The following is a 26,789-nucleotide window of genomic DNA, read 5'->3' as shown; positions in this document are numbered from 1 at the left end:
GAAAGCAATCACTTCAATGATTTTTAAAAAATCATTAAACAATTAAAAAATGTATATAGTTTAAAAAAAAACACATTTAAAGTTTGAATATCTATTTGATGATGAGTAATTTTGTACCCTGCTATTCTAGGTCAATAAATATAAATATTCTGCCAATATAACAGCTTTCTCAATTACATTACTTATTTGATTTCAACAAATTCATGCGTGGCATGCTGTACTTCTTTAAATGTTTTTTTTTTAATTCTTTGCTTTAATTTTTTGCTTTAATTTAATTACAATTCTTGCTATTTAATTTAATTACATTTAATTCAATATTTTAATATTTAAAGTGTTCCTAATCTTTAACAAACATGAAAATCTATCGTTGAATATACAAACGATTTCAACGTTTCAACAACGAGTAAAATTAAGTTAAAGTTTTTAAAACAATTTTCCAAACAAGAGCATGAAAACTTTCATTATTGTTTTGGATGAAATCTTTAACATAGACAGTTTAAAAAAAATATAAATACATAAAAATTTAGCAAGATTCGCATAAAAATAAACGCAGACTTGATGTAAAAATTTTTTTATCATGAACGCAGATAAGAATTTTATTTTAATAAATTTTGTTGTATTTCCTATTGAGCGACACACTTAAGCAGCTTGACACATTGTTTAAAATGTTCAATAACTTCATTCCTTAATCAAATCAGAACTTTAAAAATATATTTTTTAAGAAAGAATTGAACTTTTAAATAAAATAAAAATCTTACAAATCAATTTTTTATTCAGTATCCTAGTGTGTGTTTTTTTTAAGAGGATGCTGGAATGACAGTCAAACTTGATCGAAGTCAATAATGTAGAATCATTAATGCAACACGTCATTAATAAGATTTTATACACATATACTTTTTATAAATTTGGAAATTTTTCTAGAATTAAAGCATAATATCAGTTTGTAGATTAAACTTTATACTAAGAACGAAAAAAACATTTCAAAATTTATAAAAAAGATACATACAAAACTCGTTACAAAAGTTATTGCTTAATCGATAAAACGAACTGTCTCTACCATCCCCTTAAATACAGCGTTTTGACCACATTTGCCGTCACGAATTTTCAAATATGAGTATTCTATTTTCTCAGTGATCACCTGAAGATCCACTTGAAAACGCACGACACTCAAAGGCCTTACCAATGCACGGCTTGTACGAGAGGCTACAGCTCGGCCGCAGCCTTAACGTCACATATGCAGTCTCACAAAAAACATCACCAATCATCGTCCTCTCATTCGGTCAACAAGCTCCAGGATGTTGATTACGGTAGAAGAAGCGTCTCCTCGCATAGCACATCATCGCCGCCGGTGCCGTCATCGCCATCGCCGTCGTTAAACCTTAGTATGAACCCAAGAAACGTCTTGAAAACATCGCAAGGCACCGGTAGCACCTCTACCACACCAGTTCTCAACTCGTCCTTAAAGCTTACCTGTATGTATTGCACTCGGGACTCGTTTAGTTGCATGCAGCAGTTACAGATCCACGTGCGCACAATGCATCAGGCAATACTTAGCGGCGCAGAAGGTTTAGCACGACCACCATCGCCAAATAAAACATTGAATGAACAACAAATGATGTTCTGCTCGCGCGATAAGCTGCCCGAGCGCCAGGACGATTTGAAGGACTCGTGCTCGAACCAGAAATATCCACCTGAGGAAAGAGTCGACAGGCCTGCCAGCGAACGAGATCACTATGAGAATGCGTTCACTTGCAACCAATGCACCATGAAATTTTCCACTCTGGCTTGCTTGCGCGATCACTCGCTGTCGATTCATCGAGTGGACGGTGGTTTCAGCGCAACAATGGTAATATGTCCACTATGTGGTATTCCGTGCACCTCGACAGCAGCTTATGCCGAGCATTACGTTCTCCAGCACTGCGAGAATCATCGACCGGTATTAACAACCGGTTTAGATTACAATGAGAAACTAAACGGTATTTATGACAGTACTTCAGCGAGAGACTCCAAAACAAGAAACAGGGATGTTCCGGAGGCTACCGATCTCACGAACAAACATTCGATCTTGTCATCCGCGAACGCCGCTAGTGGTTATACCGCCGACACTCTGCTGTGTGGTCAATGCGATGCCGCGCTGAAGGATTTTGAATCCTTTCGCGAACACGTGGCCCGGCACTTGCAGGCCGATCACTGCAACCAAGAGATATCTAATAGACAACACCCGTGTCCTAAATGCGAAACCGTCTTCCCGACACGTGAAGATATGCTGGCTCACCTAACCAAACATTATCAGGGCCAGATCAATAAGGAATTCGTGTGCGACGCCTGCAAGAAGTTCTATCCGCATCCCGATCAACTTCAGAAACACTTGCTAGACACTCATGCCCATCATCTATACCGTTGCGCTCTATGCCGAGACACGTTCGACTCCAAGGTAGCAATTCAGGTGCATTTTGCGGTCAAACACAGCCAGGAATGTCGGATCTATCGATGTAGCGTATGCACGCTGTCCAACAACAAAAATTCGCCATCGGGAGCTAACGGAATGCCCGGCAACATCTTCAGGAGTGAGGCCGAAATGGCGGCTCATGTGCGTAATGTACACGCGCCTGCTGCCATCGCTCCATCCTTGATGAACAACAGTCCCGCCACAACGAGGAGTCCCGTCTCTACGCCCGGCGTAGTTGCGACGCGCTGCGTCTTCTGCGGTACCTGTTACAGTTCAGAACTCGAGCTTCAACTTCATTTAGCCAGCCACTCGGCCAATCTCTACAGATGTCCCATCTGTAGAGAAGGTTTTGCGGTGGAATTTTTATTGGATAGACACGTCACCCAAGTTCACCATCAAACACAAGATCATCAAGCGCCATCAACCAGAAACAGAGAAAACGGACGTATTCATCGACCGGCTAGAAGTCAAGAAGAAGTAAGTTTTATTACAATAAAAAAAAGCAAAAGTTAATGATTACGTAAATGTAGAATAATAAATCTTAGAAACTCTAGATAAATTTTATTTAACACAATTTTTTGAAAAAGAGAAAGTTTAAATTGTTGCTTGTATGTATAGAAAACACAAAAAAATTAATAATCCTAATTTAAATTTTAGAAATAGAAAAAGATTATGTAAATCAGCGCAAGAAGTTAGTACGCATTAATTTAATTAATATTTTATATATTTAATATCATAATTTCGCATGTGTAGTATTATGATTATCATATGCGGAATCACCGCAATCAAAAACGAAATAGAATTTATAATGGTCCAAAAAAAGTGCGCAAAAATTCCGGCCGTCGCCGTCTTACTAAATGCAAAAAGTAGGTCACCAGACAGCGTAGTGACACAAAAAAAGGCACAAAAAAAGTGGTTGGTCCAGCGGATCAGATTAGTCAATCTTTATCTATTTTGACCCGCTGAATTCAAATTCAAGGTTAGAATTGCAAAGTTAGGTCATATTACCTAACCTCAAAAAAAATTTTTTTTAAATGTTGGTTCGGCGGACCAGACTAGTCAATCCTTATGTATTTTGATCCGCTGAATCGAAATTCAAGGTCAGAATTGCTGAATTGGCTCATTTTTTCTAACCTCAAAAAAAAACCCTGTAAAAGCAGTTTGGGTCACAAATGTATAATCCAGAGCGTGCAAGCTTGCGTAATTACATTACACGGGGAAAATTCAATAGGTATGACAAGTCTGAGCTTCTGTGAATAAATAGCGTAGAAAATGTACTCCCTTCTTCAAGAATAAAAGAGTTATATTACATATAACTCTTTTATTCTTGAAGGTTTGGATTAATGAATAAAACAAACCTAGATGTTATAAGTCTGATGAGTAGAGACTATTCATCGATTCTTCTAAGAGAGCTTGAAAGCAGTTTTGCTGCACAATACTAATGTATATGCCTCCATTTCTGTAGCGCACTCGGTAGTGATAAAAGAAGAGTACACAAACCTGAAAACAGTTCTTGAAAAAATTAAATACAGAAAATGGCAAATTTGGGGATCTGAAAATGTTCATCATATTATTGGGTCAACAATTAAATTACACAAAAAATCCGTGCTTCCTATGTGAATGGGATAATACAGATCGAACGAACCATTACATAAGAAAAGAATGGCTAACAAAGGAGTCTTTGCAACCTGGGTCTAAAAACATCATAAATGAACCGTTAAGCCTTCGAATGTTCTTCTTTCACCTCTTTATCTCAAATTAGGACTCATGAAACAATGAGTGAAAACTCTGAATAAAAAAGGTGAATGTTACCAGTATTTACAAGAAAAATTTTCCGACATCTTTGATGCAAAATTACGGAAAAAAATTTTCGATGGACCTCAAATACGTAAAATGTTAAGAGACGATAATTTCGTCACAAAAATGAATAAAGACGAAGAAACAGCATAGCTGAGTTTCAAAGGTGTCACAGAAAATTTTCTAAGATACCACAAAAGTCAAGATTACAGAGGAAGGATAGCGAAAATTTTTACATTAAAACATTAAAAAAATTTTTTTTTAGATTAAAAAAAATGAGCCAACTCGGCAATTCTGACCTTGAATTTGGATTCAGCTGGTCAAAACACATAAGACTAGACTAGTCTGGTCCGCCGGACAAACATTTAAAACAATTTATTTGAGGTTAGGAAATGTAAGCTATCTTTGTAGCAAAGTCTACAATACGTGGAGTAAGCATGGAGTAAGGCGTAAGAGTAGGTTTCAGTAGGCGTAAGAACGTCAATTCCGGCGTACAAGAGCTGGCGTAACGGCGTAGGCGAAATAAATTTATTTTATTTCTTACTCTTACTCTTACTCTTACGCTTACGCTGTTACGCTCAGCCAATCAGAGCAGTTTGTCTCCTATCTTTAACATTGCTACTTGGCCGTATTTCTTACGCTTACTTTATCGTTCTAGACAAGACTGTTGTAAGCATCTTACGGCAAAATCGTTACTCCTATTCTTACGCCTTACTCCATTCTTACTCCATGTATTGTAGACCTCGCTTGCAATTCTAACCTTGGATTCGGATTAAGCGGGTCAAAATACATAAGGATTGATTAGTCTGGTTCACCGGACCAACCACTTTTTTTGTGTGCCTGTGCAATTAATGACTTATTCAGAGTATAAAAAAAGAAAATAAAACATACGTTCAACACTATTAGTAGCAGTCCAGCGCTATTCCATCGCGACACAAAAACTGCACGCACTCACATCAGAACGACCATTCTACGTACGTAAGATCTAATTATACCAATTATACAGTCCCTTACGGAAAGAAACTACAGCGGATTACAGAAAATTATATTACAGGAACTACATAAAAGTATTACACAAAATTACAGGCTGAAGTATTGTAATATTCTGTAGTATTTTTGCACTACATGCTCAGATTACAGGAAAATAACCTGTAATATTTACCCTCTAATATATTGCCTTTAATATATTCCCAATGAGCACAATAATGTTTGAAAAATATTTTTTTTAATGTTTGAGAAATATTTTTAAAAACATTTTAAAAAACATTTAAATAATGGGATAAGTCCCCTTTTTCTCATGAAAAAAATGTTTATTTTACATTAAAAAAATATTCTGTTATTTAATAAACGTTAATTTAACGTTCAAACATTTTTTAAATATTTACTGAACATTTGCTTAATGTTTTAAGAGCAAAAAATTGTTTACGTTATTCAATCATTTTAATAAATTCAACGTAACCTCACCAGTCAAGCATTGCTTAATTTCTATGATAACTTAGGGGAAAAGACTACATGTTTCAGCCAATCCACAGTCGTACCTGTTAGAACATGTTTAATTTATACGCCTGAAAAAACGGTCAACCTATCCAACTGTTAGCTACCGTCGACGTCGCTTGACTTCGAAGATCGTACGCAACCTAACACTTTGTGATGATCCATGAGTATTTCATGTTTATTCATACATATTTGTTATAGATCATTTCAACAGCTGTTGTCAAAAGGATGAAACATGTATAGTTAACTCGTGTTTTTCTAATTAAACATAAAGTTTTACAGTTTTTTACTAATTTTTACATATGCGAAATAGCTACATGAGGAATTACTTATGAAAAGATCTATTTTTGCTGTGTTTGTTAAAAAATGAAGATGTCATTTTTTATAATTTTTGAGTATTGTTAATATGCCATATTGTTTCAATAATATATATTGTCTTAATCTTCACTTTCTTTATGTTTCGATGTTTCAATTTGTGTCTCTTAGAGGTTTCATTTGTACGCTTTTAGCACTCTCATTATACAGATTCACTGTTCCTTTACACTTGATTTATGCTCCATAATTAGTAACGCTTCCTAACCAGGAGTCAAATAAAAAAGAAAATATTTTAAACTTTTTAAATGTAAAATAATTACTACATAAACATTAAATAAATGTTACGTAAATATTATTTTAAACAATTTATTAAAACGTTAAGTTAATATTATAAAAACATCAATTAAATATTATATAAATATTTGTCGTAAATCATTATTTTTAATAATTAATTATTGTAACATAAATATTAAATCACTATTAAATCAATATTTTTAAAAATATTATTTTAAACAATTTTTTGAATGTAAAATAAAAATTACATAAATATTAAATAAATATTACTTAAATAATTTTCTTAAATTATTATTTTTAATGAAAAATTAATAATTTATAAATATTAAATAAACGTCAAATAAACGTTTTATAAATATTTTTTCCAATTCATTATTTGAAATAAATAATTAATGTAAAACAAATGTTTAATAAATATTAAATAAATATTATTTATACAATAAACGCTAATAATGTAAAAATAATAAAAAATAAATATTTAAAAACATTTAAAAAATATTGTGTGCTCCTTGGGTTGCCGAGGTTACAAGATAATAGCCTGTAATATCACAGTGGAAAAATAATCTGTAAAGTATAATTACATAGAAAAAATATGTATAATGTAAAACAATGGAAAAAATCACTTATTTAAAAATTACGTGCATGTAATTTGTACATTGTTCATGGCTGGTACATCCAATGTGATTAAAAAGTGATACAATAAATCTAATAAGTTTCAAACAATATTTGTGGAAATAATTTATATGATAAAACTTGCTATCTCAAATTTCATGGTCGCATTACACGTTTAATGCAAAAAATACAAAATCCAAGATAATACTTTTGATCATATCAAATTCAACCTAACCTAATCTACTCAGATAACAAAGCGTGATGTAGCATTTTGACCAAACTAATGCATTGCATGTGTTGTTATAGATTTGTTAAACATTTGTTGACATCGAAATAAAACACATTACGAATTCAGCAACATGATTACTTATACATGCAATCAGTTGAGGACATTTAAAAAAGAAAACGGTCACCAATATTGACACATTATACTGTTTGTGATATAACAGTAACATGGCAACAACAAATGATTGATAACAAATTAATGCTGACATGTTGCTATCAATTTGCCATTGTTAAAAATAGAGTTTATAAGAGTTCAACCTAAGAGACATAATGCTGTCTCACCTCATTCCGAGTTCGTCCAAATTAGTTACTGCGCGATTGTTGGCAATATAACTGCAAGATCAAGATTTGGCTATCTGGGTAAGTGATATATAAAACATCCAAGAATATTTTTGCACCTAAGTGATATTTTTTTATAACAAAAAAATCACAAATCCAAGATAAAACTTTTGATCAAATTCAACCAAAATAATATACATTCCTAAAATGGTATAACTTTGATTATTAAAGTGACAATTATTTTAAATAAAAAATTATTATATTCACACACACAAATTAATTTTTCCACAAAAATAATGATATGTAAATATTTTGCACCAATTAAGAATAAACACTACAAAATGAGAGTATTAAGTTTTTTCTCTACAAAAATAATGATATGAAGAGATATGCCAATCTATAAAAATAGATGTTTATTCGGTAATTATTCACTTATACGAAAAGTCACCCCGATTTCAAGATCTTTCATATGTGTTATCAGGGACATGATCCTGAGTAACTTTTCCTTATAACTTAATCGTCGATCATTGTTCGTTAAAGAGTTATTAACAAAAGAAGTTTGAAAAATATCCATGTAAAATAGAACACACACACACACACACACACACACAGGGAGGGAGTGCAAGTGGAGGGGGAGGGCCTTCGACCTCCTCCTTCTGCATCCACTCCGTTGATAAGGGTGCTTTGTACAGAAATACGCAGAAGTACGGTACTTTATTAAGAAATAACTATGTAACACAAAATTTCCACACAAAATTTAGTGTGGAAAGGGAATGTATTCTCAGAAAACGTGTGGGCGGGGAAGGGACTCTGTAATTTTTTCCCCTCTCTCTCCCCGTAATTTTGTCTAACTCTAACCTACCAATTTTACGTTGCTATTTGGTTAATGTGAAAACAGTGAAAACGAACAGCGTGGAAAGTCGCAAACCCATGTGGTGCAGTATGAGCGTGGATATCGTTTACTTTACGTTCAAGTTTATTAATATTACAGTAAAAGTGCCGAATGGTTTGTTTCGCGTAGAAAGTTAATGAAAGGACAAAAACCAAGAAAAATTCTGAGCTCAAATATTCAATTTTTCAATTGTATTTGATTAAACGACGTCCACGATTGTATTGTATCACATGGGTTTTGCGACTTTCTACGCTATTCGTTTCCAATGTTTTCACATTAACCAAATAGAGACGTAAAATTGGTGAGTTAGAGTTAGGAAAAAATACAGGGAGGGCTGCAGGAGGAGGGCGGAGCCCCTCCCACGTGTTTTCTGAGAATATATTCTCTCCACACAAAATTTTGCGTCGAAATTTTGTGTGATAGTTATTTCTCAACAAAATACCGTACTTTTGAACATTTCTGTACAGGTTACCAACCGAATGGGTGCGGGAGGAAGAGACCGAAAGCGCCTCCACTTGCACCTCCCTCTTTGTGTGTGTGTGTTGTTCTATGTTACATGGATATTTTTCAAACTTTTTTTGTTAATAACTTTTTAACGAACAATGACCGACGATTAAGGTATAAGAAAAAGTTACTCAGGGTCATGTCCCTGATAACATATGTGAAAGACATTAAAATCGAAGCTCTGTATAAATGAACAATTATCATTTATTCTTTGGCTGATATTCATAGTTTGATTTTTCATTAAGCTTGTTTTAGACAAGAGGTATTGGGATTGAATTGAAACCAATGAAATGTAACCAATTAGGAACAAAACCAATATTTTTTAACTTTGCTTTAGTTTAAACAGTCAAATTCCAATTCAATTTCAATCTCAATTTCTAGTCTGATATGGCTTTAAGATTGTCTTAAGTTTGTCTTTAGATACAATTTTGTAAAACAAAGGTTATTTAATTATAAATTTAAGAAAATCTTAAATACAAGATTAAACTATAAATATCAGCCTTTTCTATAAAATTATTGACTGCTGTGCGCCGATGTGAGAATGCTGCGCGCCTGTAAAAAACAATTGTCAGGAAGCATATTAGCAAGAAATAAAGGACATAATATTGAGCCAACAAATAAGTATCTTAATACAAACAAATTTCAAATATTACAAATAAGTATTTTAATACAAATAAATATTTTACTACAAAAACTTGGCGTCGCTAAACCGAATAATTTGCCAGCTCTTTTTCTTTTTCTTTTGTGCGTGCATCTAAATATGTGGATATCATACATTTCGTAGTATTTACAGATTATATATCACTTAGGTTGAATTCGATAGGATCAAAAGTATTATCTTGAATTTTGTAATTTCTTTGCTTAAAGAAACACTACACATTTGGCGCGCTTTTTTTATCTTTTTTAAAAAAGTAATTTTGTTTTTAATTTTTTCTTGTATTGGTGATTAAATAAATGAGGTATAATGTATAGAGTTGTGCATTGGTTAAATATTGATAATGTAAGAATAAGGACCATCTTTTGTCACCAAGATACCAGCCAATATATATGTCACTAGTAAATCAAAAAATAAAAATTAGTGTTATTAAAAACATTTATTTACAATTTTATTCAAACTAATTAATAGTTAATATTGATTGACAATTACAGCAACATTTAACTGATCACAATTCCATATCACACAACAGCTTATTTATCTCATCGAAACCAGTGTAAAATCTGAGTTTATATTATACTCTGATTAATTAATTTTACATTGTGTCGATGATTAAATAGATAAAGTGCGACATAGAGATGTGCATTTGTTAAATATTGATAACGCTGTAAAGATAAGAACTATCTTTTGTCACCAAGGTAGTAGCAATTATATACGTTACTAGTAAACCAAAGAATAAGAATTAATATTATTAAAAACATTTAAAGTTTTATTCAAGCTAATTAATAGTTGTTAATATTAATTGTCAATTACAACAACATTTAACTGATCCACAATTTTATGTCATACAACATCTCATCTATCTCATCGACACCAGTGTAAAACCTGAGCTTGTTACTCACTGATTAATTAATTTTATTATATTATATTATAATTAATTGGTGTTGATAATTAAATAGATAAAGTGTGACGTAGAGTTGTGCATCTGTTAAATATTGATAACGCTGTAAGGATAAGAATCATTTTTTGTCACTGTGGCGACAGAAGGCGGATGACGCCTAGTCGCCAAGCAACCCGGCAAACAGTGAAACACTAAGGAGTAAGAGCACGAGATATTATAAAAATGTAGCTACGCGCTGCCGCCACGAGAGGACCCCAATTCTCCCAAGTAAAAGTACACCATCCAGGGGATATAAAGAGCGGCCAGAAAGCTTCGAGTCACTCTTTGCGCTATAGCAGTCGAGTCTGACTTTTCGATATAATACAGCAGCCCGATGACTAGCAACCTAGCGACTAGCAACGGCGAGGGGCGACTCTGTTCCATACCACCCGGCTTGATATCGCTGAAGCGACTACCGAAAGTATACCTGACAACCGACGATCCACGAGCGTGGAGGTACACCTCCCCGAGGTATTGCTTCCCGGACTTATTGGAAGTCTTGGCCAAGGAGACTGCAGCAGTTGGAACTCAGGAACACTAGTACGAGAACAGACACGGCGGACGAGTAGGCACAGATCAGAGAACCAGCCCTGCGGAAGGAAGCCGAGACACAGACCGGCGAGGAGATAAGAGTGCTAATTCTAGGAGGCTCCGCTCCAGCGGAAGACTACATCACCAATAAACGTACGCCGACCAACGAAAGTCAGCGAATCTAAGAGACGGAAACACCGACACGAAAGGCAAGAGAAGCATCGAGGGAAAAAGAAGAAAGGCGAGAAGAAATCTGTGGGGTACCAAGACCCTAAGATTACGTCTACCGTACTCCTCGACTGCAATAATAATTCCGTCAACTACCGGGTGACCAAGACCGAACCCCCACTAGTGTCAAAGCTTAAGGACCAGGCGTAGTTTACCACCTTTTTTTACGGCCTCCTCTGGAGGCCACCTATACTAAATCTAAAAATAATCTGTATATAGTGTATATAGGTTTAAATAAAGATAGACATATCAAGTGTTCCTTGTCTCCAGTTATTTCAAGAGCGAGCCAACCAGCGATCCAAAGTCACCTAAGGTCACCAAGGTAGCGGCAATTATACATTATTAGTAAACCAAAGAATAAAAATTAGTATTATTGAAAACATTGAAAGTTTTATTCAAGATAATTAATAATTAATATTACAGCAACATTTAACTGATTCACAATTCTATATTACGCAACATTTTATCTATCTTAAATTCTGAGCTTGTTACTCAGTGATTAATTAATTTTACATTGTTGATGATTAAATAAATAAAGTATAACGTAGAGTTGTGCATCTACAGTTAAGTATTGATCATAGAGATATAAGAATAGAGTACGTAAGAGAGCCGAAAAAGCGATAGAGTAATAAAAAAGAGAATCGAATAAAGGCTCCTTCCATTCTTGTTCAATCGTGCATTTGCTAGTGTACTGTTTTTAAGTAAGACAAAGACAGGGAGAGCCTTTAAAGTCTAGCTTTCTCTTCCTATCTCTCTATCGGCAGCCATTTATATGCTAGTATACAACTCACGCGTTCTATTCTTATACCTCTATTGATAACGTTATAAAGACACTGATCACTTTCGCTGTTTCTCTCTCTCTCTCTCTCTCTCTCTCTCTCTCTCTCTCTCTCTCACTCTTTCTCTGCCTCCTTCTCTCTCTCGAAGTTCTTCCATCGATGATCTCACGAGTACCTCAAACAATTATCAATAAAAAACAATTCGCGAAACTGTCTCCAGAGAAAAAAACCTGAGGAGAGGTTTCTCTCTAGTCTCCAACTGTCTCACGTTGCGTATATCACTTACAGTGAATCAGTATCATGCCTCTCGAAACTTTGACCTTTTTTAAAACATAACAAATTATTGTTTCAATTAAAAACACATCAGTCATTGTTATAGACATAACGGTATAATAACTACTTCACGAAACTGTCATAACATAACCTTACACTGCACGTCACTTTGTGCGAACCCCTGGCGACCCACATAACTCATTATATATGATGCAAACGCTGTAATGACGCGAATGGCTGTGTTCCGTTTTATTACGCACCGATATGAGATCCGATAATCTTGAGTGCCCGCAAGTCGCGTACTCGGGTATTATACTACAGTATATTACACATGTAGTGAATTACACGTGTAGTCTATTACACACTTTATGGGCTAGATGTGTTTTCCGTATTACAGAAATTTCATGCACGTCAAATTTTGTCGGACAGTATTATCAACAAAAAGACTAGAGTTGTACGCAGAGTCCTGATAGAAGATGTCGGCAAATTACCATCGACAAAGCTTCCGAATAGTGCAATGCTTATAGATTGGCGGTAATATTCGAACAAGATTTTTGCTCTATTATTGCCACCAATCTGCTGTCAGATTCTATAAGCAGGCTGTGCTAACAAATCTTAAGCATATTGCTAAAATAACGAATTCCAAATTTGTTATCAACTTTTGAGAAAATATGTTGCCAATCTACTAACATATTGCGCGCATTTTGCTTACAGGGTAATTTTCTATTAAAAATTATATGTATCTAGAATTTTTTTAATAAATGAGTATTAGTATTTGACTATGTATTTAATAAATAGTTGAATATTAATTCTTATTAATTAAAAAATTCCTGAAGATGATTAAGTACAAAAACGTCTTTGATGATGGTCAATAAACTATATTTCAAATTTACATATATATTGAAATTATTTTTGAGCTTGTTTTATTTGACACTTTTATTACTTATTAATTTTTTTTAATTAGTGACATGATTATTAATTTTTCTTCATTATTGACGTAGGGCAATGTCCTGCAAGTAACTCTAACTATTTAATTAGTAATTAATAATAATTTATTTATTAATATACAAAAATTATTATTGCACAGTGTCTTCTACAAAAGCTTATTTGTACATTCAAAATAAAAAATCCGTTTATTATTATCAATTTTATATTATATTTATTATATTTATTTTATATTATATTATATTTTACTAATTTTCTAATATTATAACTTTACAGATACTGCTTACATACATAAGTCAAAAAAAATTTTTATAAGATAAATAACGTAGTTAAATATTTACTCTAAAATTTTGATATAAAACACATTTGTTGATATTTCGCTCAGTTTATGAAATATATAGAAAAAAACTAATTTCTTTACCTTTGAGAGATAGTTTCACCCCTTCAAACCGTTTGTTAGCCGTACATGATATGTACACTATAGATATTTTCTAAATTCATTTATTTCTATATCCTATATGTACACAAAAAACTTCATCAAAATTAGACTTTTTTTAATTTAACACTTTACGAAGTGTCCTTGCTAATTGCATCGTCTATTGTCTATTTTGTGCTTTTCTGTAGTTTATGTTTATTCTTGTGCGCTTTATAAACTTTTTCTTCTTATTCTTTTTTCTTTTGTATATATGTGTATGTTCTGCACTGTCATTACAAGTTTCCTTTTTGTGTTCGAATATCAGTATAATCCACCTGTACTATAATTTTACTATATGTAAAACTCTGAATAAACGCAATAATCAAGAATTTTCGCAACAGTATTATAATTAGAAATATGCACATCTTCCAGAAAAACTTACATTGGCGATATTGGTAGTGACATATATGGTGAACGTCGTGCATGTTTAAAGTACTAATATAATAGTACGTGATGTGTAAACAATCTACTACACGATGTCCGATCTTAGAACCACAATAATTATCTAATGGAAGAAATATCAATGAGTAGTATATGGGAAGCCATGGGGCGTCAAAACAAACCCCCACTCCTCCCCCGTCTGGCGCCAGGTGTGCGTGTCTAGACGGTGTGACGTCACGGGGAGAGGGATGGAATGGAGCGTTCTGATTGACTGGCGCGTGGACGCTGCTGAATTTGAACGGAGCATTTTGATTGGCACCCCGTGGCTGCCCAGAACCTTAATTGGCTACGCTGAGTATGCTACTAGATTTTGAATATATAGGAATTTTATGGCTAGGAACCTTCTCGTGAAACTAGCGGAGGTGAAAAAGTGGTGGAAGTCAGATTCTGGTGCCGAGCGTCTTGCACGGCGGGGGTGCGAAACTAGCAGGTACGAGTTTTTGTAAACGGGATAATAGTTCTATAGATAAAGGGTACTTTGTAAGAAAGAGATTTTCTTGCTATTATGCAGTGTATGTTTTGACTCTGATATAGGAATAAGTTATATATTATGGAAGGGAGCGAGAAAAAAATAGACAATGGTTAAAATTACAAATAAAACAATATTTATTTGTATATCTTATTTTCTAGAAATACAAAATTGCAAATTACGCTTGAGGCTATATACATTTTTTAATTTTATTACAAGTAAAAATTTTACTAAACATTTTCACTATTTTTTTATTGTTGTGTTCACAATCGGAAGAAAATAGATCGAGAAACCGATTAAGATTATAACCATTAGACATAAAATATAGAACACAGCAATATTGTCTGCAAGTTTGTGAAAGCAGTTCTAGTAGAGGTTCGGTGTTCCATTGATACTGCACTGAGATCCGTCGTAGTCGTAGGAGGAATTGGGAATCCAAGGGCGGTAATCCATAACTATTGAAATATGTTCTTGTTCCGCGTTCATTGAGGTAGAACGCGACACAGTGTTCGCCAGGTTAATTATCGGTGTTAGCAATGACAGCTGTCGACCTCGTCCACACTCTTGGTAGTCTGTCTGGATAGACTCCGACATACTTGGCATTCAGTTGTCCCAACGCACATAAAATTTCCAGTGAATTCATACGAGTGGTGACCGGGAGAGAGGAATCATTTGTGTAATTGTAGCGCTCTCTTTACTCGAGCTGACGTTTTTGTGAGATGTTGCCGATAGTTCAGAAATGGTAAGATTGTGAGATGTCAGCACAGCGTTAATTTTGCCTTTGTCAGACATTGTTTCGAAAAGATAATTTTCTTTCTCTGCGTCTGATGTCGTATCCTCGACTTTTATTTCGGCGTTTTGAGTGATTTCTTCTTCCTCTTCTTTGTCTTCTTCCTCTTTGTTCATATGATCACTAGAGAAACTGATGTGGTTCGAACTTCGGTTATTTCGTTTAACCAGCGTTTCAATTTATAAGCGTTGCGTAACGCAAAAAGAAATTTTACGCTAGTGCGAAATCCGTGATAACTACAGCGATGTCCAAGTTCGTCGGCATCAGGTAAATTTTCGAATGTCGGTGAATCTACTTCCAGATTATATATGTTTTTTGAGAGCAGATTACGCAAGTAACTTGCTTTTTCTTGTCCCCTGGAATAGATGTGGCGGGTTCTACGCGTAATTTCCTGTAGTCGTCCCGCCAAATACTTGGGATTGGCTTCACCGTCATTGAACTTCATCAACTTACCGTCATCAACTTACCACGTCAAAATTACCACTCGATATCGTGGTAATTTCGCAAAAGCTAGTTGTTTTCTCGTCTCGATCTCTCGGGTAATTCGTCAAACGAACAAGGTGGCAGCGAAATTCAGTGTCCGAAGATCGGAGCGTTAACCACAATAACAGCAGTTTCTTTTGGAATAAATTTTTTTTCGGCATTCCAAAACCATTGAATCTCGATGACTATGTCCATGGTAGCGAGTAATTTTGTTTCACTCCTTTTTAAAGCTCAAGCGAGGTAATTGTCTTCATGTCTCGTACAAAACTGATTTCTCTTCTTTGTATGGTTTTGAAAATATTGTCACAAAGAATTGCAAAGTGGTGGTGATAGTTGGTGTTGGTGGTAATGATGACGGGTGGCACTCACTTGGACACGGTTCAAATGGACACAGTCCATTTGGACACGGTGCTTTTGGACATAATATCTTGCGCACGGTTCAAATGACCACGGTGCATTTGCACACTGTGCATTTGGACACAAAAGAAATTTTATTAAAAATGTGCGCCAGTTTTATGCATACGTAAAATTTGACCACCGGATATTTGCAGACAAAAAAATGTCCACCGTTCACTTGGAAACGTAAAAGTTGCACACCATTCATTTGCACACCGCTCACTTGTACACCATTCACTTGCACACGGTTCACTTGCCCACCACTCATTTGCACACCAAGAAATGCGCACCGATCATTTGTACACGGAAAGATGCGCACTGATCATTTGCACACGGAACGATGCGCACTGATCATTTGCACACGGAAAGATGCGCACCGATCATTTGCACACGGAAAGATGCGCACTGATTCTTTGCACACGGAAAGATGCGCACCGATCGGGTCGTATTCATTTGACCGACAATCACTTGACCGACAATTCACTTGATCGACACCACTTGGCCGACAATACACTTGACCGACAATCACTTACAAGGGAACCTCGCGAACTCGAAAATTCTGATTTTAATGAAACTTGGCATAAATGTAGAGGGGGTAAATACATGAATTTAGAAATTTATCGTAGCTGCCCATAAACGGTTTAAAGGGGTGAAACCACTCTTCAAAGACTGAGACATTTTTTGTTTTCCGGATATATCTCGTAACTAAACAAAATATTAAAAAATGTTTTATACAAAAGTTTTACAATAAAAGTACTTCTATCTAACTACAATAATTAAATTAAAAAAAAATTTTTTTAACAATTGTTTTTAATTTAAAAAAAATTTTTTTTTTAAATTTTATTAAAGTAGTTAGATAGAGATATTATTACCATAAAACTTTTGTATAAAACATTTTTTGATATTTCCAATACTTTTCGAGATATATCGGAAAAAACAAAAATCTGCTCTACGCTATGCACTGAAAAAAGCATGAGAGAATGCATCGCGACGGAGAGCGTTAAAAAATATTTTAAAGAAATTTTTTATTAAGGTTTATTTATGATATTGAATATAATCTAAGATACTAAAAATATAATAAAATAAAGTAATATAAAATAATAATATTTTGTATAATATAATAATATGTAATAATGTAATATAATATTGTCGCACGTGAATGCATGCTGATGTGAGTGAGAGAGAAAGAGTAAATAATATTAATATAATATAGTAATATAGTAATATAATATAATATAAAATATTTATATCCAGACTTCTTTGTCCAGATCCATTAAAGAAGATTTGTGAGACATTCCTAAAAGCCTATTAAAGAAACTTAAAAAACTTCGATTTCTACTCCTACCAAATTGTCAAATAAAAAAAAGAAACGATCTTCGATCTAGATCAAAATTAATGTAATCTATGATCTAGATCAAATGTATGAAAAATGATCTGTGATCTGATCTAGATTTAATATTTTGATAAAGATCTTGATCTGATCTAGATTATTTATTTAATGATCTATTACAACACTGGAAATAAGTAATGCGATATTTTTCATTGCGCATTACTTTTGAAATAAGTAATGCGATATTTTTCATTACGCATTACTTTTGAAATAAGTAATGCGATTTTTTTCATTACGCATTACTTTTGTAATAAGTAATGCGTTTTTTTTTATTACGCATTACTTTTGAAATAATTAATGCGAGTTTTTTCATTACCCATTATTGTTTTAATAATTAATAAGTAAAGAAATAATTACTTATTAAAAAATTAATAAGTAATGCATTATTTTTTAATTTGCATTTTCATTACCCTGATTTAAAGTATATTGTTGTTCAATGTATAATGCCACACTAAAATATGTTAATTCTGTATCTAGACATGGATATATCTCTATAACATCCACATACATGGATTTATCAATATAAGAAAAAGATTTTGGACGCGATACTTTTGCAAGATCGACAGAGAGCGAAATAATGCCTTAATTGACAAATCATATGACCGATTTGGATTGGCAGATGTCGTCGATCTGCGTCGACTCTCTGGCATGTCACCGCTAATGGATCCGGACCAACAAGTCTGGATATAAATACTTTATATTATATTATATTATTATATTACTATATTATATTAATATTATTTACTCTTTCTCTCTCACTCACATCAGCATGCATTCACGTGCGACATTATTATATTATATTATTACATATTATTATATTATACAAAATATTATTATTTTATATTACTTTATTTTATTATATTTTTAGTATCTCATATTATATTCAATATCATAAATAAATCTTAATAAAAAATTTCTTTAAAATATTTTTTAACGCTCTTCGTTGCGGTGCTATCGCATTCTGTCATGCTTTTTTCAGTGCACAGTGTAGAGCAGATTTTTGCTTTTTCCGATATATCTCGAAAAGTATTGGAGACATCAAAAAATGTTTTATGCAAAAGTTTTATGGTAACAATATTTCTATCTAACTACATTAATAAAATTTTGAAAAAAAAATTTTTTTAAATTAAAAAACAATTGTTAAAAAAATTTTTTTTTTTTAATTTAATTACTGTAATTAGATAGAAGTACTTTTATTGTAAAACTTTTGTATAAAACATTTTTTAATATTTTGTTTAGTTTACGAGATATATCGAGAAAACGAAAAATGTCTCAATCTTTAAAGGGTGGTTTCACCCCTTTAAACCGTTTATGGGCAGCAACGATAAATTTCTAAATTTATGTATTTACCCCCTCTACATTTATGCCAAGTTTCATTAAAATCAGAATTTTCGAGTTCGCGAGGTTCCCTTGTTAGTCGACAATTACATGACCGACAAGTACACCTAACCGACACTATTATTTGACCGACAGTTCATTTGACCGACACCGTTTGGCCGACACACTTGCTCTGAGTGAGTCACAGATGCGCACAGTAACAAACAGACACAGACCAAACGGACACAATAACAAATGCGCACAGACCAAATGTGCACGAATCAAATGCGCACAGACCAAATGCGCACAGATCAAACGGACACAGTAATCAACAGACTTACCACATGGGTTGCGACTTCTCAGGGCACCCCTACCGACGGGGTGGGTGCGGGAAGGCTGGCGAAGCCCCTTTTGCAACCGCGCGCGCGCGCGCGCGCGCGTGTGTGTGTGTTTGTGCAAAGCATTCTCTGCACCACATGGGTTTGCGACTGTGCGCATTTGGTCCGTGCGTATGTATAAAATTTCATTAAAATCAGAGTGGGGCCGGATACGTAAGTCTTACCGAATTGTTTTTTATAAGTATAACAATTATTAAATAAAGTTTTGTGATTTGACGGAAAATATGGCCTAGTACATTTGTTATGTACAAACGCTACTGAGGCGCAACGTCACGAGCGCAATTGGCGTTCCAACCGAGTCTCGAGTGGGGAAACAGTAGATGTCACTTCAGAAATATTTTTGGCTGAAAAGGGCAACTAACTCCGAGCACTATTTTAAATGCTTTGTTTTGTTTACAAACGCATATTACCAATTTGCCGTCAATGGTTGTACATTTTTATATGGATTCCTGCTTTCACGTAAGGTGAGGAGTAATATTATTCGAAATCAGAATTAACGTTATTCGTTTTTTTTTTAATTTTTGAATTTCAAAAGTGTTTTTTGTTTTGTACTATTAATTTTAGTGATTTTCTTGAAAATGGCTTCATCTCAAAAATATGTTGTTGGAGCAGCAGAAATAATTCTGTCAACCAAAAGCAGGCCAAAAATTAATATTGATGGTTTCAAATTTGTTAAGGATAAAAATCGTGGTGATGTATATTATTGGATTTGTGAACGTAAAAGTAGAAAAAAGGACAATGGACAATGTATTGCAAGAGCAATAACAATTTTGATCAATGGACAGCACATTGTTCGTAAATTTGATGCTTTGAAACACAATCATGCGGGTCAAGCTGACAAACCAGAAATTGAAAAAACATGCAATAAGATGAAACAACTAGCTAAAAACAGCAATGATCAACCAGCTCAAATCGTCAACAATGTAGTAGCATCAACATCACAGAATACTAAGCCCTGTTTACCATCAAAAGATGCATTGAGGCACCAAATCAAAAGAATCCGGAGAAGTGATACTCCTACAGAATCAAAAATATTAGATGAGTTTTCAATTCTTAATGAATTCTTATTGACAATTTCGGGTAAGCACTTTTGCAAGGATATAAAAGATGGAAGTGAAAAAATTTTGGTTTTTACTACGAGTGAAAATTTGAAACATTTGCAAGAGGCAAAATACTGGATAATGGATGGTACATTTAAGACCGTTCCAACTGTCTTTAGACAAATGTACACGATTCATGCAGATGTTGGCAGTGATTCTAATTCTCGCGTTGTGCCATTAGTTTATGCTCTCATAAGTTCAAAGAGTGAAGAAATATACAAAAGATTGTTTCAAGAATTAAATGATTGGGCTGATGAATTTTCATTTCATTTACAACCCGTTTTTGTACTTACAGATTTTGAAAAAGCTGTAATTAATGCGGTTAACTCCGAATTTTTGTCAGCACAAAGTAAAGGTTGCTTTACTTTCACTTGGATCAATCAGTTTATAAACAAATTCAGAAAAATAATTTAACATCAAAGTATGGTAACGATCAAAATTTTAGTCTTCTCATTAAGCACATTCCTGGTTTGGCGTTTTTGAGTCCTCTTGAAATACCTGCAGCTTTTGATGAACTAAAGAAGATTCTGCCTGAAGAGGCAAAACTAATTATAAAATGGTTTGACGACAATTATGTTCGCGGAAGATATCGAAGAAATTTAAGAAATGGACAGATTCAAAGATAGCCACCGGCATATCCACCAGAAATGTGATCTGTATTTGAAAATAGACATTTCGCTTTACTATGTACTCAAAATAAAGTGGAAGCATGGCATCGATGGGAAACTCTTGTTGGCCGTGCTCATATGGGAATTTTTGTTATTATTAAAGAGATACAGAAAGAACAAAATATTGTTGAAAATGAAATTGAACAAGCTTTAAGCGGAGAGCCACCTCAAAAAAGGCGGCGTGATGATGATAAAAGAGAGATTCGCATTCAAAATGTAATCCGTGATAGTGCTAATAAAATAGTTCTTGAATTTTTAAGAGGAATTGCTCATAACATTTCAATTTAATTTTTCTTTAATTAGAATTAATGTAGAGGTTGTGTATGTCGTAATAAAATATAAAAATTTTGAAAAACAAAATTTAAAAACAGATAAATTTGTAAAAATATTAAATAAAAAAAATTAAAAATTCAAAAAAGTATGATTTAATGAAGTATGATTTAATAAAATTAAAATTCCATACACTTTTTGTTTATTTCTTCTTTTTTTCCTTGTGGATGGTAGGAGGGCAAGTGTGCCAGCCAAGTGGTGTCGGTTAAGTGAACTGTCGATCAAATGAACTGTCGGTCAAACAATCGTGTTGGTTGAGTATACTTGTCGGTCATGTAATTGTCGACTAAATGATACTGTCGGTCAAGTGTACTGTCGGCCAAACGGTGTCGGTCAAATGAACTGTCAGTCAAGTGATTGTCGGCCAAGTGTACTAGACCCGCACCGATCATTTGCACACGGAAAGATGCGCACTGATCATTTGCACACGAAAAGATGCGCACTGATCATTTGCACACGGAAAGATGCACACCGTTTATTTGCACACCGTTCAGTTGCACACCGTTCACAGTACTATCGTGGATGCGATAGTTGTGCATTCCTCAACACAACACACGTCACCACGTTCCAAAAAGATTTTTCGAAATTTCATGTACGCGCGCCGAAGAATGACGTCTTTACGACAGTAACGAACAATTTCTCGCTAGAAATAAAAAATGTAACCTTCATTCGACATCTTTGAGTGCCAAGCTAAAAATTGCTCGCGTTCCTTCAATTTCATTTGATCGGCACAGTAATAACGAGTGTCGGGTAGCGGACCGACATACGACTGATTTCTGGCTGTATTAAATAGATATGGAAATACACCTTCATCCGACGTATCCCTCAGCCCGAAAGCTTTGGGTAAATCGAATAAATGGGCATGTAATTTATGCTGTCTAAATTTTATATGCCTAAGTGTTATCGCGATTATTTTTGTCTCGCTCAAAATCAATCGGGTTTTTCCATCGTTTTTGTCCTTTCTATTAAGTGCTTTAATATGAATTGTGCGTCAATGCTTTCGCGTTATATGCGATACAGATGATGTTTTTGAAGCATTTTGTCGTGTTACGAAATCGACAAATTGTTTCACAGGATCATCTCGAAACACGAATTTGCGTATTCCGCACCATCGACATCGCGTCGCGTCTTCCTCTATTGCGGAACATGCTTCGCAGACTTGATAAGTGACGCAAAGAGTTGGAACATGAAAATAGGTGTTTTCACTACCTTCCATCAGTTCGTTTTGTCGCGTTTCAAAATTATAAAATAGAAACGCGACGCGGCCTTTGGTACGACTGTTCGCACATTCGGCATTATCGTTGTTACTCGCAATCTCTAACCGTTCATCCGTACTTGTACCCTCGCCATGATTTTCGACTACGATTTTCGACGACGAAGAGGTTGCACGTAACAAAGATGATTCGTCAACTACAACAAATGGCACACTTTACAATACGCCGCATCACATTTATGTTCCGACCCCGATCTTACAAATCGTCCGCAATCGTCACAAATTTTAACAGAATTGCAGACGAAAGCGCACGATTTGTCGACATACGAACCGATTTCGTAATGCCGATCGTAACACGCTTGCCCGAAAAAGTTGCGCTTGCATCTTCCGCATCTAACAAGCGCCACATCAAGATTTTCGCAATGCGACGCTGCGTAACACCGTGGACATTTTTTGCGTAACACCGTGGACATTAAACGCGACGCAATACCCTCCCCGCGAACCGGCTGTAGCTTTTAAACTCAATATCGGGTTATAGTGACGCAAACGCTCGTAATACATGATGTTAAGGCGATACGAGGGTTCGCGTTCCAACTCGAGTAGCTCAGAACCGTCGTACAACGATTTCCCGCCACGACCAAAAGTATTAAAATTATAAATCACAATAGCAATATCTTCCGCAGCGCGAAACCGTTGGAAGCGCTCAATTTCAGGAATTCCGCAGCCCTTTTCCGGGATTACGACACCGACGTTTCGCGTTAATTCTTGCTGTAACGCCGATGTCCGACATCTAACGGAATTCCACGTTCTATGCACATTTCCCTCGCGCGCATTTCTCCACTGACAATAAATATGTGATAACACCGAAGCGCGAGGAGACACAGATTGTCAATGTTATTAATCTACGAAATTGAACGCTTCGCGACGTCTTCCCATGCTAATTTGTTCGATGAACGTCCGCGTCCTACAGGCATCGCGATGTTAAAGACGCTCACCGTAAAATTTTTAGCTACGTCCATGCTGTCGACCACTTTGTGCTACCGAATTCACAAGACGCCATATGTCATCGAGAGTTAAGTCGCGTGCCGGACGGAATGATAACCCAACCGGTCCGTGCGTTAGCCGAATAAAACGTTAAACTAACATAATCGGACGGCGCGCTCGAGCGTAAGACGTACGCGTGTATTTCACGGAATGCGTTTTCTAACAATTATATCGCATTTGCTCCGTCGGGAATCGGTCGTGTTTTGAAAGACGCTTCCCTCCCAAGCGTCCGAAAATTTCTAAAATTTTCGCCGTGAATTTTCCGTCCTTAATTCTATGTACCTAAATTCCTGCGATTGTCGCTGATGTTGTTATTACAGTTCATATTATCAATGTTGCGTCGGTCGCTCGACGATATCGACGGAATTTTCATCCTCGTTTCCGCTTAATGTAGTCTCATCGTCGTCGATAGAATCACCGCCGGTTTAGACTAGTTGATTGAAAATCTTGTTAATTTTCTGTACAAATTTTATTTTTTTCGAATTTAACTTTGCTACTACAACTACGACAAAAAAATACCACACCAAGGTAACGTACCTGTTTTATCCTTATTTTACTTTCACTGGAACTTTACGTTAGACGAAAACACATTAAAGTAACTAACCTAATATATGCACTTGGCACAGATGGATAACGTAAACGAAGAGAAAACAATTCACTCGCTTGGTTAATTAACACGTTTGCTTTTGTAACATGTTACGTCATGTTCGTGAATTAAGGGATTGAATTCTATTCAATTAATTTTAGTACAAGAAATTTTTTTCTCAATTTTTAACGTATTCAAGAACTATTATTTTATAAGTTCTAATATAGTCTAACATTATATTATATAACTATTATTTTATAAGTTCTACATTTTTTAATCTTTTTGACCCCTTTTTTTACACTTCTCCCTGCTTACAGAGCAAAGCAGAGGGACGAAGCCTCTCCCCTTGCACCCCTCCCACGCGTTTTCTGCACCCTACTCTCCTCTCTGTTTCAAAACTAATGAAATTAAAGCAAGAAATTTAAAAAAAATTTTTGTGTATGATTCGGAAACTAAAGCCGAGCGACGGTAACATGTATACGGAAAAGTTGTTCAAAATAGTATAATAGTATAATATAGTGTTAGACTATATTAAAACTTATAAAATAATAATTCTTAAATATAATATTAAAAATTGTAAAAAAAATTTCTTGCACCCCCCTCCCTGTAATTTTTCTTTTAACCCACCAATTTTATGTCGCTGTTTGGTTAATGCGAAAATTTTGAAAACAAACAGCGTAGAAAGTCGCAAACCTATGTGATACTGTACAAGCGTGGACGTCGTTTACTTTACGTTTCATAAATACGATACATGATATCAGTGCTTTCGGTAAAGTAAATCACATCCACGTTTGTACAGTATCACATAAGTTTGCGACTTTCCATGTTGTTCGTTTCCAATGTTTTCGCATTAACCAAATAGCGACATAAAATTGGTAGGTTAGAGTTAGGAAAAATTACAGAGAGGGGCTGCAGGGGGAAGGAAGAAGCCCCTCTCCCATCCATGCGTTCTCTGCACAACCCTTTGTGAATTTCCACGCAAAACAAAATTCTTATTATTATCAAATATCCGTGTTATAATTTTTGAACTTTAATCGCTAATAACTTTTTAACGAGTCGCGACCGACAATTGATCGAAGGTGAAGGTAACTCAGAGTCATGACCTTGACAACATATGTCAAGGTCAAGGTGATCGATGAGGTTGCCCTCTATTAAAAATAGCACATGGTATAGATCCCTGAAGCAAATGTTAACCTGGAGTTCCGGTGTTATTATTCCCCACTTCCTCGCTCACAACAAAATTAGTGAATTTGAGCGTAAGTAATTTCTATCAAATAATTAAAATTATATTTAAAATTTTTTTAAAAATCATATTTAAATTATATTTTAAAACAATATATTACGCCATTTTATTACCTAGACCTACATCGGCGTCATCCCCTTTCTCTTCTCTCTTTACTATTCCTTCCGTTTCTTCCTCTACTATACTTTATCCCTCCCCTTCATTCTCCCTTTTTTCTTCTTCTTTTTCTTGTTCAACACTTGACACATTTATAGTCTCGATCTCCCCTACTAACAAATAACATAATATCAGTTTTATCTGAAATGATCTGAATTGTAAAAAATCACATTATAAAAACTTACTCTTAGAAAATAACACTTCCGAGTCGAACGTATTGGGTATCTCTATCTCCTCCTCGCCCACTTCTTCATTTTCTTCAGTAATGCTTTCATCATCTCTCTCTTCCTCTTCTTTGTTTTCTCCTTTTTTCGTCTCTTTATTTTCCTCCTCCTCTTTCTCTTCCTCCTCCTCTCTCTCCTCTTCCTCCTCTTCCTCATTGACTTCTTCCTTTTTTGTTTTCCCGCCGCTCTTCAGCTATCCTTTTCCGCTCTGTTATCATCCTCTTTATCGCATTCTCTTGCTGCTTCATCGCGACATTTTCTTGTATTTGTTCTTTTTGTAATAAAAAATAACATATTATTATTCTTTCGAATTATTCTGAATTAAGAAGAAAACTTTTTTAAAAATACTTACCAAGAGAAAATAACGCCGCCGGGTCAAACAATGAATATTTAATGGCATAACATTGAATATAAGTATAATATTAATTAAGAAAAAAATGTTCCAAAAATAACCGACCTGTGTACACACACACACACAGACACACACACACACACACACACACACACACACACACATACACCAATATAATAGTATATAAAATCTTATAATTCTCGACAATAATGATAATACTTACGAGATAATCAACTTAACTGCAAAGTTGTATATTTTTAATTTGTTAAAAAAGTAGTATCACGCTTTGGGGTCACTGAGACCCCAAGCAAAAGTTTATATTTGTTTGTTTTCGTTGCCGAAGGACAAATGACGCCGGCAACCGTTCAAGATTATAGTATAATTAACAAACATCCCCCTCCCCCCCAGTCCGAGATCTGGGGCGGCGCTGTAGATGAAGCAG

General features: G+C 34.7%; 2 protein-coding genes across 4 annotated transcripts in view; both read left to right on the top strand.

Moving 5' to 3' along the window:
* LOC105830877 (zinc finger protein 423 homolog) overlaps positions 1-26,789 on the top strand; it is a 368,687-nt gene that overhangs the window by 298,063 nt on the left and 43,835 nt on the right. For all 3 annotated transcript variants that reach the window (XM_036292275.1, XM_036292277.1, XM_036292278.1), the window contains one exon: positions 1,132-2,926. In XM_036292275.1, the coding sequence (XP_036148168.1) occupies positions 1,132-2,926 (1,795 nt within the window). The remainder of the gene's footprint in view (positions 1-1,131; positions 2,927-26,789) is intronic.
* Positions 19,055-21,549, top strand: LOC118647419. The gene has a single exon (XM_036292279.1). It carries the CDS (start codon positions 20,010-20,012, stop codon positions 20,943-20,945), a length of 936 nt encoding a protein of 311 aa, XP_036148172.1. The 5' UTR covers positions 19,055-20,009; the 3' UTR covers positions 20,946-21,549.

Source organism: Monomorium pharaonis, chromosome 9 (assembly GCF_013373865.1).
Source record: "Monomorium pharaonis isolate MP-MQ-018 chromosome 9, ASM1337386v2, whole genome shotgun sequence".
NCBI lineage: Eukaryota > Metazoa > Arthropoda > Insecta > Hymenoptera > Formicidae > Monomorium > Monomorium pharaonis.
This window is presented reverse-complemented; position numbering and strand designations above follow the sequence as displayed.

Bases quoted from the DNA above. Each gene is read 5' to 3' on its own strand.
- LOC118647419 (XM_036292279.1), top strand. From the start codon at position 20,010: ATGGCTTCATCTCAAAAATATGTTGTTGGAGCAGCAGAAATAATTCTG.